Source organism: Curcuma longa, unplaced genomic scaffold, assembly GCF_044706935.1.
Source record: "Curcuma longa cultivar G26 ecotype Majalengka, Jawa Barat unplaced genomic scaffold, ITB_CL_G26_1.1 contig_9542, whole genome shotgun sequence".
Taxonomy (NCBI): Eukaryota; Viridiplantae; Streptophyta; class Magnoliopsida; order Zingiberales; family Zingiberaceae; genus Curcuma; species Curcuma longa.
This window is the reverse complement of record NW_027435477.1, coordinates 3570-17860: the sequence shown is the minus strand read 5'-3', so window position 1 is coordinate 17860 and position 14291 is coordinate 3570. Positions and strand designations below refer to the sequence as shown.

At 37.9% G+C, this 14291-nt stretch overlaps 1 protein-coding gene across 1 annotated transcript; it reads right to left on the bottom strand.

The window, feature by feature from the left end:
* Positions 1 to 1136: 1136 nt before the first annotated feature.
* Positions 1137 to 14024, bottom strand: LOC141819594 (cellulose synthase-like protein G3). Its single transcript, XM_074706846.1, has 6 exons — positions 13427 to 14024; positions 3030 to 3176; positions 2816 to 2941; positions 2282 to 2707; positions 1858 to 2205; positions 1137 to 1793 (listed from the first exon to the last, which is right to left on the bottom strand). Exons 1-6 carry the CDS (start codon positions 13988 to 13990, stop codon positions 1251 to 1253), a joined length of 2154 nt encoding a protein of 717 aa, XP_074562947.1. The 5' UTR covers positions 13991 to 14024; the 3' UTR covers positions 1137 to 1250.
* Positions 14025 to 14291: the final 267 nt, after the last annotated feature.

Sequence of the window (14291 nt, the reverse complement as noted above, 5' to 3'; positions counted from 1 at the left end):
AAATTTGATCTTCCCTGCATTGATACAATCAGAAATTAACCATATTGCAAACAAAAATTCTATTAAAATTATGAATATTTAAAAAACACAATGGCCAAGTGGAGGAAATCAATAGATCATAAAATATGCATCGTTCTAAAATTGTACTATAACTTTTTAGGATTTATACTTTTAGAAACAATTAACTTTTAGATAAAAACATAATTAGGGTTTTGTTTTAAAGAGTTAAACAAAGACATCTAAAAATTGGAAAGGTTAATCTTCCTAACAATTGATAATGCTAATCTATAAAAAGGGGAAAAGATAACTAAAATCGGATGAAGAAAACATATATGTCTCGATTGATCCGAGTGAAAATTTCCTCAATAGGATTTTAGATTTCGTCGGTGCTTTGAAGTTTTTCTAGACGGCTTGGAATTTTGGAGTAATTTTTCTCTGTCGGAACAGTGATATACGCAAAGCCAAGGCGTGACACTTGAGTTTTAAGGATGTTTTATTCTACCAAAAGATTTCAGCACTACCCAAAAAAAGAACAAAGCTGAGTTTCGTCCGACAGTTACAATCAGAGCTAGTCGGGAGGAACATTGCATTTCGCTAGTTAGAACTTCGGTGGTCAGGAGGGGAGGGTCTTTTGTCTTCGTTGTGTTACCGTGCCGTGTTATAAACCATCGGAAACACGTTGTCGATCATTTGGAAATGGCATGATGTTTAAGTTTAGGTTTAGATTTATTTTTTCTTGTTCTCCTTTTTGACCAAGATTGCCGACCATCGATTTTGATTCGGACGCACGTCACGAAGAAATGCGTCCGAATCAAAATGGAACGTGGTTCGAATTTCTCTTTCAGTTCAGATGCATGTGACGGTCACATGCATCTACATAGGTGATTGGTAATTTCCAAAGTCACGTACATGTTTTGGATAATTGACAAAGTCACAGATGTGGTTCAGTAATTTGTCTAAGTGTATTTTTTTTATTTTCATTTTCTTTAAATTAAATATTAAATTCTAAATTCTAAATTTTAAAACTTAAACAAAAAATTAAAATTAAAATTATTTTATACTGATTATTCACGATGATCCTTATCGATAATACCCAGGATATTAACATCCTTATGATTTAATAGTTCTTCCTCTCTGTTATAAGATGGAATTATTTGTGTTTAGATCGTGCATTAATGTCATCGTTCTTATAGTAAATTTTTACACACATTACGAAGAAACATCTTGATCCAGTAGCATAAGTGATCGTACTAGACGAGATGCGCGATCATGTGGAGCAGCCCCGCCACCGCCGCTGCCACCGCCGTCACACTCACAGGCATCCTCCCACCGTCCCTCCTCCAAAACATCGCCCCATAAATCGGCCAGCAATTCGCCGCCACAAACCCACACAGCGCCAACTGCATCGAGAACTCCCCAATGTCCACCTCCCCCGTCACCGCCCTCTTGATCCCCGCCGCGGCCGCGCTCAAATTCACGATTGCCACCGCGCCGAGCGCCGCAAAGAACGGCGAGCGCGCCGCGAAGTCGAAGTCTCCTCTGGCGTACCGCGCGGCCTGCTCCTCCTCGGTGACCTTGGAGGTGAGGTTGAACCCGGGGGCGGATACGGACAGCGAGTTCAGCAGGAACTCGAGTGTGCCAAAGAGGAACGAGGTGGGGCCGCGGAAGAGCCAGATGCGCTGGTCGTTCCACCACCGGCGAAAGGGGACGCCTTCGACGAGGAAGTCAAGGAGGTCGTAGAGGTAGGCGGCCAGGAAGAGGTAGGCGTAGACGAAGAACCACGGGTCAGATACCTGCAGCGACGACGACAAATCAAAGACATACCGTTGAACATAATCAACCAATCTATTAATTCACCTTGGGAAACAAAGGGACGCGATGGATGAGAGCCAACGGCGGAAGAAGGCCATAGATCATCAACGGAACGCACCAAGCGCCCCAAAAGGCGTAATGCGCGTAGCACAATCCCACTGGGAAGGAAGCCTTCCTGACGCCATAATACAGAGGAGTGTGCCTCGAGAATCCCACCTCGTACAGCCCCACGATCCAACGCTTCATTTGGCTGATCACGTCGTTTAAGTTCTTGGGCACGTCTCCGACGAACGCCGCCCACTCAGGGTCGCAGAGGACTGACCTCCAGCCCTCGCAGTGGAGACGATACCCCGTGTGGAAGTCCTCCACCAGCGATCCGTACCGAAACCCAATCTACGGAGAAGACGAAAAGTAATATATATATAAATAACTTGAATCTATATAAAAGCTTCAAAATCTTCAATTTTACCGTGGAACCCCAGCTGGTGGCGTCTTCATAGTCGCACTTCGCCAGACCGTGAGCCTTCCTCAGAACGTCCTCCGATGCCGAAAACCGGCCAGCTTCCGAACGCAATATCGGCAACGCCGCCTTTGTGTCGCCGTGCAAAGACGCTCGAGCGAAGAAGCAGCCGGTGCCGACGTAGCTTGGGCCGCGAAGCCCGTCCATCCCCCTGGGGTTGAATCGAAACAAGCGCATGTACTGGGAGGCGTAGATGTCGTCCTCGTTGATCCCCTGGTAGCGTTGCGGGAACTGCACAAAGGCTAGATCGGCGGCGAGGGATGGGTCGAGGAAGTAGCAGAGCGCGCGGAGCGGTGCGCGAGGATCGTTGGAGAAGGTATCGCAATCCAATGTGAGCACGATTGGCGCATTGCTGAGGGCGCCGGACACCCGCGTCTAGAGAAAAACCAAACGTAGAATGACGATCAACATATCATATTCTATAAGAATGATGATACAACAACAACAATGAAAATCAAATTCAAGAACAAGAAATTTTGTTACCAGGACATTGAGAGCCCCTGCTTTATAGTGGTGATGGTAAGCTGGGCTTTTCTCTCTGGAGACATAGATGAGATTGGGCAATGAGTTGCCGGAGATATCTACGTCTTTGCCGCTTTCAAGCAACACCTGTTCAAGAACAGCATCTTCAAGAGCTAACAAACAGAGCTTTGTTGTTTCAGCGAAGTTTGTTAATGTTCATAGAGGAAAAGAAAACCTTGATGATGGTGGGGTGGTAGTTGCGGGAGAACCCCTTCCACCTTTCGAAAATTTCAAGTTCCTCCTCGTCTGAGACCAAGTCCTTGGATATATAATTTCTCTCCGCTGCCCTCCCTATTCTGTCTTTCATGCTCTCGTACATTTTCTGCATTATTTTCAAAAAAAAATCAACAGCAATCTCCCTCTTGTACACTCAAAATCTATTCATAGTTTGTCAAGAACATAAAAGGTGATGACAAGTACGCATGTGGCCATGGAGAGAGATAGTGAGGACTCCGAGTTAAGACTTCCAGTTATAATAAAAGCAGTGCCGGCTCAACATATGTCTAAGGCCCCAATAAATTTTATTTTAATATTTTTTTTTATATCAATCCAATAATGTGTTCGTTTCGTGAGATCACGGTGCTTCAATTTTTACAGAACCACATCATGCCTGTATGACTACGTATGAGAATTTAATATCGTTTCGTGCATTTGTTGTATTGTTCACGCTTACATGCATGAGAAGTTGTTGCTTGCATGAGAATTAATACATGACTGAATTGATGCATCATTCTAAAAATAATATCTTAATAAAATCTTATTTATGTCCAACAATATCTCAAAAAAGATTAACAACATTTTATCAATTGAAAAAATTTTATTAATAAAATTTAAATATAAAATTTTAATTAATAATTTTACATCAAAGGCTAAAAATTAAATTTTATATAAAAATCTATTTTTAAATTAATAACTAGAAAATTAAATTTTATATAAAAATCTATTTTTAAATTAGTATTTTATTTAAAAAATATTTTAAATCCATCATTGTAGGTCCCAAATTTGAATGAAAAAGGATGAAAAAAATTTATATTTTAAAAAAATAAATTAAAGGTCTAAAAAAATTTTTACTTAGGACCTCATAAAACTTTGAAACAGCCCTGAATAAAAACACCTTAATCGAACACCCTTTGTACTTGATGCAAAAATTAATAGTCACAACATGCCACTGATATGATAATTTGCAGCGTCAATTTTGTCAAAATCAAATATATTTTTAAAAACAAAAACTCACTCATGATAGGTACCGCTTTGATAGAAACGAAAAGGATATAAACTTCTTTATTTAACAAATATTAAGAAAAACAATATTTATAGAGTTTATTCTACTTATTCATATTCATATTAAACAAATAAAGCATTAAGTTTATATTTCAACTTAATCCTTCAACATGGGTCTTATTTTGATTAGGTATAATAGAAACTTAACTCAATTTTGCTAGTGCAATTACCATCTGATTAAGCTTGACCAAGCTTGAATTAATTCAAATTGAATTTTAATATTTAATCAATATATTTAAAATTGAGTGACACTTCAAGTAGACTATGCTTAATAGTTGATTGAGATGTCAAATAAAAGAAGAGATTATTTGAGTGGGATATTTTTGATGTAATCAACCTCAGGTTAAGATTGACTAAGATTGATTTGGGTGTCGGTTGTTGTTGGTTGAGCAAAAAGTCAAGTAGGTCAAAGTTAATAAGATATTTAACAGTGGAGAAGTTTAAGTGGATCATGATTGATTAAACACTTAATAGTTGAAAGTCCAATAAGGAGTTGGTAAAGATGAAGTCCAAGTGGATCATAGTTGATTAAATATTTGACGGTTGGAAGTCCAATAGGGATTGACAAGGGCAAAGTCCAAGTGAGTAAAAGTTGACCAACTACTTGGCAATTAAAAATCCAACAGGGAGTTGGCAAGGGCAAAATCCAAGTGGATCATGGAGGATCGGATACTTGGCATGAGATGTGAAGTTCAAGTGAATCAAATTGTTGACTAAAAAAATGATAATCCCAGTAGCCACATCTCTGAGGGTGGTCGGTCTGGTCCCACGGAAGTTTCCCACCGACCACCACGGTAAATCGGGAAGCGCATACGGCGGCCAATCCAGATGTCCAGCATCCTTTGATTGCGTTCCTCATTTGGAGGAAAATTCCTACAAATACGCCGTAGCTGGGGATCGAACCGCGGGTCCCTGAGTTACAACCCGGATGTCCTACCGTTGCACCATTGACTAAATACTTAGAATGATGAAGTCCTAATAAGTCAAGATTGACCGTATACGTCAAGGTTAACTGGATGCTAGACAAAGAAAATCCTAATAGGTCGAGATAAATTAAATACTTGGCAAAATGAGAATTCGACATTAATAAGGTTGAAATAGAGGTATTAGTCGTCATTTGCTATGAAAATGAGGGGGGTTAAGAGGATTTGCAGTATGATCAATCAACAATTATAGTTCATCAGTTGACTGATTACACTTTTGGAGCAAATAGAATGTCTGAAACTTGATTGATCATCACTAGTCAATTGATAAGACTATCAATCAACTGATGATACTATTGTAGCAAACAGAATGTTTGAAACTTAATTGATCAGTCAACTAATCGACATTAGTCAATTGACTGTTGTCCTTGATGCTATGCTGGATGAAGCCATTGGGCATAGCAAAGTTTGATTTTGACTAGAGCAATCGATTGATGAGAACTAGCAATTGATTGTTGAGTGATTTTCAACTACAACTTGAAGCTTATAAAAGAGGGTTTCGTAAAATATTTCGAATGTCAATTCTTAAAGATTTTGAACGGGAAGAGTTGTTGCATTTCAATTTGGATCATTAATTCAACATTGAATTTATATGTAAAATAATTATGTATTACAGGCGATATTCAATTAAACCCAATTAAAGGTGATTAATTAAGATGTTGGATATTTGAGTTTTGTACAGAGACCTAAGAGATAATTTTTATTTTAATGATACACTAAAATATAAAATACCAAAAGGATAACCCTAATAGGGTTTTCTATAAATGAGGGGTTATGGTCCCTAGATCACACGATAGTTTTTTGGATGAGCCAATTTTAAGCTATCTCTGATTCTCTTTCGTATCCCATCGTCAGAGATAGTGCCAAAGAGAACTCCAAAATGAGCTCTAAGGGGAATTTGTTAGTACCCTAGTAGTGTTTTAATGTATTATCAAATAATTTTAAGTTAGTTTCTTATTATGTTTGATGCGTGTGTCTAAATGTATAGAGACTTAGCAGAACACACATGTACTAGATGGCGAACCTTGGTAGAAGACGTAAGCGAGCGAGAAGAATAACATAGGAAAGGAGCTAACGAGTTCGGTGCATCTGAGGTACGAAGAGCTGTGGAAGAGTACTTCGACGGAGTGAGAAAGACGTATGGGAGCGAGCCGGGAAGGCTTGATGCATTCGAGGGACGAGAAGCTGAAATGAAGTCTGCGCAAGGCGACCGAGACAGGCCGGAGGAGGTGAACTCAGAAAATGGTCAACTCAAGGCTGACCATTCCAGATGCTGGAAACTGTTCCAAGCACCTAGAGTCCAGCCACTGGATCAATTCTAGGCACCCAGAAGCTCAATCCAAGTCAATGACCCGTTGTTGAAGCGATGCCCACCTCAATCGATTTTAGGCACCTAGAATGCAAGGAGTTGTTACAAGATCATTGCTAGAGTGGATTGGGTTTCGACGAGTCCAGATGCCCAAAAGACTTCCAATCGCTCAGAGATACCACATCAATACAACGGTCAGATCGAGATAAACGCTATAAATAGACTGAAGTTCGAAGTTGTAATGAACACACATTTGAATTCATTGTCTTTCAGCTTTTTGTAGTTCTTACACTCAACTGTTGTATGAGGCTTCTCTGCCTCTGAATTATTTCTGACGAGGAGATTTTAGTGGAGCTTTTATTGTTCTTCAACTAACAACCTGAGGGTTGTAACCAAGTAAATTTGCACCTGATTATTTTATGTTTATGTTTTTAAATAGTGTGTGTCCTTGCTAAAACGTTAGCAAGATAAATCGAGATTTGATTTGTAAGTTACTATTCACCCCTCCCCTCTAGCAATCTTAGATTGCTTCTGTTGCACCAATACTTGGTATCAAAGTCAAGACAGCTAGAAGGATTAACCGCCAATTGTGCAATAACAAAGAGGGAATCAAGCAATGGTCAAATCAAACATCCACCTACCAAAATTCAAGGACGAATTCACAATTTGGAAAAAGAAAATGGAGGTGTTTTTTAAAATAGATTTTGAAATTATGATTTGTATTAAACATGATTTCGAAGTGCCTAGGAACAAGGATGGAGAAGAAATCAATGAACTATGATGGACTAAGAAATAGCAAGATGAATTCATAGCCAATGGTAAGGTTGAATTCTATATACTAAGTGTGTTACTAATGCAGGAACTCAAACAAATTGGAACTTATAACTTTGTCAAAGATCTCTGGGAAAAGTTCTTAGAACTTCATGAAGGTACCTCAAAAATCAAGCTAGCCAGAAGAGTTTTGCTCATAAATCAACTAAGCAACCTAAAGCTAGATAAGGGGGAAGCAATCACTCAACTACATACATGGCTTAAGGAGATATTAATAAATCTCCAAAATATGGACAAAAGAGTGTCGAATCGGGACACTATGAGGTATGCATTGAACGCTTTTTCATGCACCCTAGAATGAATGTCTGTAGTAGATTCCTACTATTTTTCAAAAAATTTAGAGGTAAGTAGTTTAGAAGATTTATTTTCTACTTTGGAATTATATGAATCAAGATGTGCAAATTTGAAAGAAATAAGGATATCAAACTGCAACATCACTCTATAAGCAAAAGGGAGTAAGTCAGACTCGGACACATCTTTGGACATAGATAAAGAAGCCTACCTAGTAAGAAAAATAAAAAAAATATTTTAAAACTAACAAGTTTGATAAGAAATAGGCCTCAAGACTGTTGAGAATGAAAAGAAGAGTAAGGTGCTTTAATTGTGATAAACAATGTCACATCAAAGACAACTGTCTCCAAACTCAAGAAAGAAAAGGGAAACAAAAGATGAAGCTTAAATACAAGAATCGAAAAGCAACTTGAGATGACTTTTCAGAAGATTCAGAGTAAAAAAATAACGAGACTTGCAATGATGGCAACGTATCAAGAAGAAGAGTCAAAAAAACTCATCAAAAGGGAGGGGAAAAGGGCATAAATGTAGGATGAGTTATAATTTTTTTAAAAAAAATTATTGAATTATGCTTTATGTACTTATTTTGTTAATTCAACCCTAATTTAAACTTAGTTTGATGAACATCAAAAAAGAAAAGATTGTTAGTACCCTAGTAGTATTTAATGTGTTGTCAAATAAATTTAAGTTAGTTCTTTGTTATATTTGATGCGTGTGTCTAAGTGTACAGGGACTTAGAAGAACACACATGTACTAGATGATGAACCTTGTCAAAAGACACAAGCGAGTGAAAAGGATGACATAGGAAAGGAGCCGATGGGCTCGGTGCATCCAAGGTACAAGGGGATGTGGAAGAGTACTCTAGTGGAAGGAGAAGGGCGTAAGAGAGCAAGCTAGGAAGGTTTGCTGCATCTGAGGGATGAGAAACCAAAAGAAAGTCTGCACAAGGATACTGAAACAAATTGGAGGAGGCGAACTCAGAAAATGGTCAACTCAAGATTGACTATTCCAGGCCCCTAGAATTGTTCCAGGCACTCTGGAGTCCAAGTTCCTAGATTAGTTCCAAGTGTCCGAAAGCCCGATCCAAGTTAGTGAGCCATTGTTAAAATGGCTCCCACGTCAGCAGATTCCAAGCACCTGGATCTCTTCCAGGCGCTTGGAATGCAAGGAGTCATTACAAGACCATTACTAAAATGGATTGGGTTTTAATGAGCTTAGGTGCTCGTAAGGCTTTTAAGCGCCCAGAGATGCCTCATCAGCACAACAGTTAGATCGAGATGAAGGTTATAGTGGGTATCTCAATAAACTTAAGAAATCCATCTATGGGCTCATGTGGGCATCTCAACAATGGTATTTCAAAATTTCATCAAGTAATCATCTCGTTAGATTTTTGAGATGAATTTGGTTGATGACTATATATATCACAAGTTATATGGGAGAAAGTATATTTTCATGGTCTTATATGTTGATGATATTTTGCTTGCCAACACCGATATAGATTTATTATGAAACTAAGAGATTTCTAGCTAGGAATTTTGAGATGAAAGATCTTGGTGACCCTCTTTTGTGTTAGGTATACAAATACACCGAGATCACTCTTGAGGTACTCTGACATTATCACAAAAGAGCTATATCGAAAAGGTCATCACAGGTATGGCATGCAAAATTGTAAACCAAGTCATACCCCTGTGTTTAAGGGAGACAAATTTAGTCTTAATCAATGCCCTGAGAATGATTTTGATGGAAAAGAAATGCAAGAGATTCCTTATGCGTCAGTTGTAGGGAGTTTAATATATGCTCAGGTTTGTATGTGTCTGAACATTGCATACATTATTGGGATGTTAGGCAGATATTTGAGCAATCCAAGACCAAACCATTGGAAAGCAACCAAGTGGATCTTTCAAATCTACAAAAAATAAAGGATTATATGCTCATCTATTGGAGGTCATATCAGTTCAGGATTGTTGGATATACTGATTTCAATTTTGTTGGATGTTAAGATAGTAAGAAATCTACATCAGACTATATTTACCTGCTAGCTAGAGGAGTTATCTCCTAAAAGAGTCTAAAACAATCTCTTGTGGTCTCTTCTACTATGGAAACAGAGTTCGCAACATGTTATAAGGTGTCCAATCATGAAATATGATTGTGGAATTTTGTTATGGGGCAACACAGAGTGGATAGTATTGATAGACCACTCAAATTATTTTGTGATAATAAATCAACAATTCTATATTCTAACAATAACAGGAGCTCAACGAAATCAAAGCAAATAGACATCAAGTTCTTAGTTGTGAAGGAAAGAATTCTTAGTGGGCAATTATCCATAAAGCACATTGGAACAAACTCCATGATTGCATATTGGCTTACTAAAAGGTTATCACCCAAAGTGTTTTATAAGCACACGGCTCATATTAGTGTCATATATTTGGATGATATTTAGTTTTTGTGAGAGTTTGTAATGCTTTTATTTTTTGGACAAACTTTGATTTGTTATGTTTTAATTTGAGGTTGATTTATGTAGAAATAAAATTATGATTTGGTTTACACACTCTGACTCTAATTTATAATTTGATCTCACTAGGTTTAAGATGGACCAATAGAAAATAGACATGTTATGATCACATTGCATGGAGTTTCCTTGCTACATATTTATATCATGATCTATATCATTCGATTGTGTCGATATATGTGACCATTGATGGTTGAGTTACGATAGATGTAACAATTGTCATTTTGATCATATGTTGATATGATTGATGGACTGGATTGGTTACATAAAATCAATTTGAGTTCATAAGATTATTTTTGCAAAACATAATTATAAGGTTACAAGTATAGTCCAACTTGAAGATTATTGGACATTAATCCAACATTAGACTTATACGTGAAATAATTATGTATTGCGGACTAACATATTCAGTTATACTCAATTAAAGGTGATCAATTAAGATTTTAAATATTTAAATTTTAATATATTTAATAGGATATGACTCTTTATGCCTAGAGATCTAAAAAGTAATTTTTATTTTAATGATGAGCTAAAATAAAAAATACCAAAAGAATAATCCTAATAGGGTTTCCTATAAATAAAGAGTTATAGCCCTCAGATCACACAGTAGTTTTGTCGATGAGCTAATTTTAAGCGTTCGTTGATTATCTTTCATATTCCATTGTCGAAGAGATTGCTATAGAAAACTCTAAAGGGGATTCTCAAGGGAATCATGTTGATCCAGAAGACTAAATCGCATGACTCCAAAAGGTAAAAGGCATTATGGATTCAAGTATACCTCTGTACTTTTATCTTTACAATTTCTAATGATTAAACATGTATGGTCCAAGATTTATATGTGATATTTATCCCAAAAGGATAACTATGTTCTTGTTGTTGCAACATTCAAATTTTTTTGTGTTGCTTGTAAAAGAACATATTTGTAAAAGATTTTTCCACCTTCAAAAGGTATCTAACAAAGAGAAAAGATATTGATGTTATTTCTAGGACATTAGGTTATAGAGTAGGAACTAGGGGTTTTCAAATCAGGTAAAAATAATTTGATATGTTTGTGTTGTTTGTTTCTTGTGTTTATTTCCCCTACACATTAATATTTATTAGACAATCAAGACGAATGACAAATCAAAGCAAATTGCAATTCGCCCCCTAAAAGACCGGTCCTAACCATTATTGTGCTCAATTTGGCACAACTCTAACGAAAGTTGTGCTAGACACAATCTAAAAGAATTAGTATTTTGCACATGGTATTTTAATTAAACAATTAAAAAAATTAGATGAACTAAAATTTTAATTTCTTAGACTCCAGATAGGAGGAGTGTACTCTAATGCGGGGAGTTTATATTTCATTTTAAACCTTCAACCACGGGCTATATCTTGACCTAACACCATAGAAACTTGACTAGATCTTATTTTTATTGTGCTTGGTTCTTCTAGAAAAGGTAGACTTGACTCGACGACCATTTATGAGGAGGTAAATTTATTGTGCTTGGTTCGATATTGCACAAAAGGATTATGCTAGGTACAACCTAGAATCAAGCCTCTGCGCCGCCTAACACAAATAAATTTAAGTTAACATGCTCAATACCTTAATTAAATAATAACAAAAATAAAAATGAATGTCTAAAACATAAATTTTAATTAATTAAAATATTGATAATAAAATTCATATTTTTATTTTTAAAGATTATCTAAAATAACTTTAAAATAAAAAATACTGTTATTAAAATAATATTTTTTATTAAATACTATTTAAAATATTATTATTAATTTATAATTAAAATTAGACAGGACTTTACAAGTTGTGTGGAGTTTAAGCCCACAACGCATTAACATTCGAAACAAAAACATGCTAATTTGATATCCTTAGCCTCTCAACCAAGGGGTGGAACCACGTGATGGCCTACTTCTACAAAAGGTGGATCCGCCACCTTAGCGGCTCCACACGGTCGGCCCCACGACCATCTGTGAGAAGGTAAATCGAAAAACTACAGTTGGTCATGACGCAAGAGGGTATTGCCTGACTTCGCCAGGATTCGAACTCTTGCCCTCTTCTGCAAATCTGCTACGTCGTAACCAACTTAGCTATGCCCCGGGAGCACGTGATGGCCTACTTGGACTATAGCCCGGGGGTCCGATGTTGACAATGTTGAAGAGCTATCAGATTTTATGTTGAGATCTAGAAAGGAAAAAATGAAAGAGAAAGAGGAAGACAACTCGGAAAGAAAAGAGAAGATGGTAGTTCAGAGACTTTTGTTTCTAATCAACTAGGGGTTATAAAATTTATAATTCCGCCATTGACACACTATCATCTTAATCTTCTTGTCTACATATTGGTTCCTTTTATATATATATATATATATATAATTTCGCTCCATATAAATATCTAGGAATCGACAAAAAGAAAAATAATATATATATATATATATATATATATATATATATATATATATATATATATATAATTTCGCTCCATATAAATATCTAGGAATCGACAAAAAGAAAAATTATATATATATATATATATATATATATATATATCGCTCCATATAAAGGTCTAGGAATTGACAAAACGAAGAATAATCCCTGTCTACAAGTCGTTCACTAGATAAGATATGTCTTCTTGGCCCTGTGCGGCGAATTCAAGGCTTCGACCAATACTAATAGTTACATTGTTTATACAATATTCCGCTTTCATAATATTTGTAACTGTCGAAAGTCATAACAAATTAACTACTCCATCATTGTAATATCGAGGACAACAAATATTTCCCCATCGGCATTCCTGTCACTCTCCCAGGTTATATACTTGCGTTCTTGGACGAGTAATAGTTTTCGTGTTTTGTGGTGTGGTAGTCTGGCAATCCACTTCCACCCCACGTCGATACATCCGCTGACAACACGAATTAACCATTTTCCGATCCACTGACAACACGAACGGCGATGCGATAGTAACATTCTTGTTATTGAGTGCATCAACTAGACCACCGAATGGACTTCATGATGCAAAGACGTACCGTAATCGAGAGCCGTATAAAATAACTAGATTATGAATCTAGGTCAAAGTCTAACACGTGCCCATCAGTCAACGGAGACGGGACAGTATTTAGTAAAATATAAACTATTAAGCGATTTGTGAGATAGTCTATCTATTTGCGTCTGACCCAATCGACTTAATTACGACTTCAAAACACAGTTCATTACGACCGTTCTCGGATGAGAAAAAAATATAAAATATAGATCGATGAGATTTTGGAATATGCAGCCTAAATTATGGATCTAATAATTCAATAAGTGTCAGTATTTATGCAGCACTAATAAATAACAAAAATATACCCCCAAAAATAATTAACAGAGTCCGCACGTACCTTCATCTTTTTGGAGCCTGCGTCATCGCAGCTGTCTTCTTCAAAGTACACCTCCGGCGATCTTTTGACGACTGCGTTCTCCTTACAGAAGGGCAGCCAGTAGCGCGCGAACTGCGCCGCTTCCATGAACGCGAAGAGCGTCACTGCGGAGCCGCCGTCGTCGGAGAGGTAGACCGACAGCCTGTCGGTGGGGTAGTCGAAGGCCATGGCGGAAAGCGCAGTGCTGGCGACGCTCGCGGGCGGCTCGCGCCGGGGGTCGGCCGTGCAGACGAATACATCGATGGCAGGGAGGCCGTCGCGGCCGACCTCCTTGAGGAGGCTGTCGGGGAACTCTTTCCGGCGGACGGGGCGCCAACGGAAGGGGATGGCGGAGGCCCAGAGGAAGGATAGGACGAGGTCGGCTGCGAGGAGGAGAACGGAGGCGGAGGAGGGATAGAGGAGGTGGCGGAGGAGGAGGGCCAACAGAGGAAAGCAGTAGAGAAGCACGTTGGCGCGGTAGAGGAGAGTAGCAAAGCGGGAGACGTGGAGAGTGTGGAAGGCGAAACCACCGTTCAGTGACGTCATCTCGGCCGTACTCTGTCGAGCTAGGGAATGAGAATGAGATACCTCGGTGAGATAAGGTGCCGGTGGCATACTGTCCTTTATACACTTAAATGGGCCTTAAATGAAGTTATATGGGCTTAATAAAATTGGCCCAATAAGTGACCAGTATGATTGTAGCACGATGGGTAAGTTCTATATAGAACTATCGTCTCCGGGGCAATAGTGCCGCAGTAGGATATTCAGGTCGTCACCCAGACACCCGCAGTTTGATCTTCAGCTACGGTATATTTGCAAAAAAATTTTTTCAAATGGGCAGCGTAAT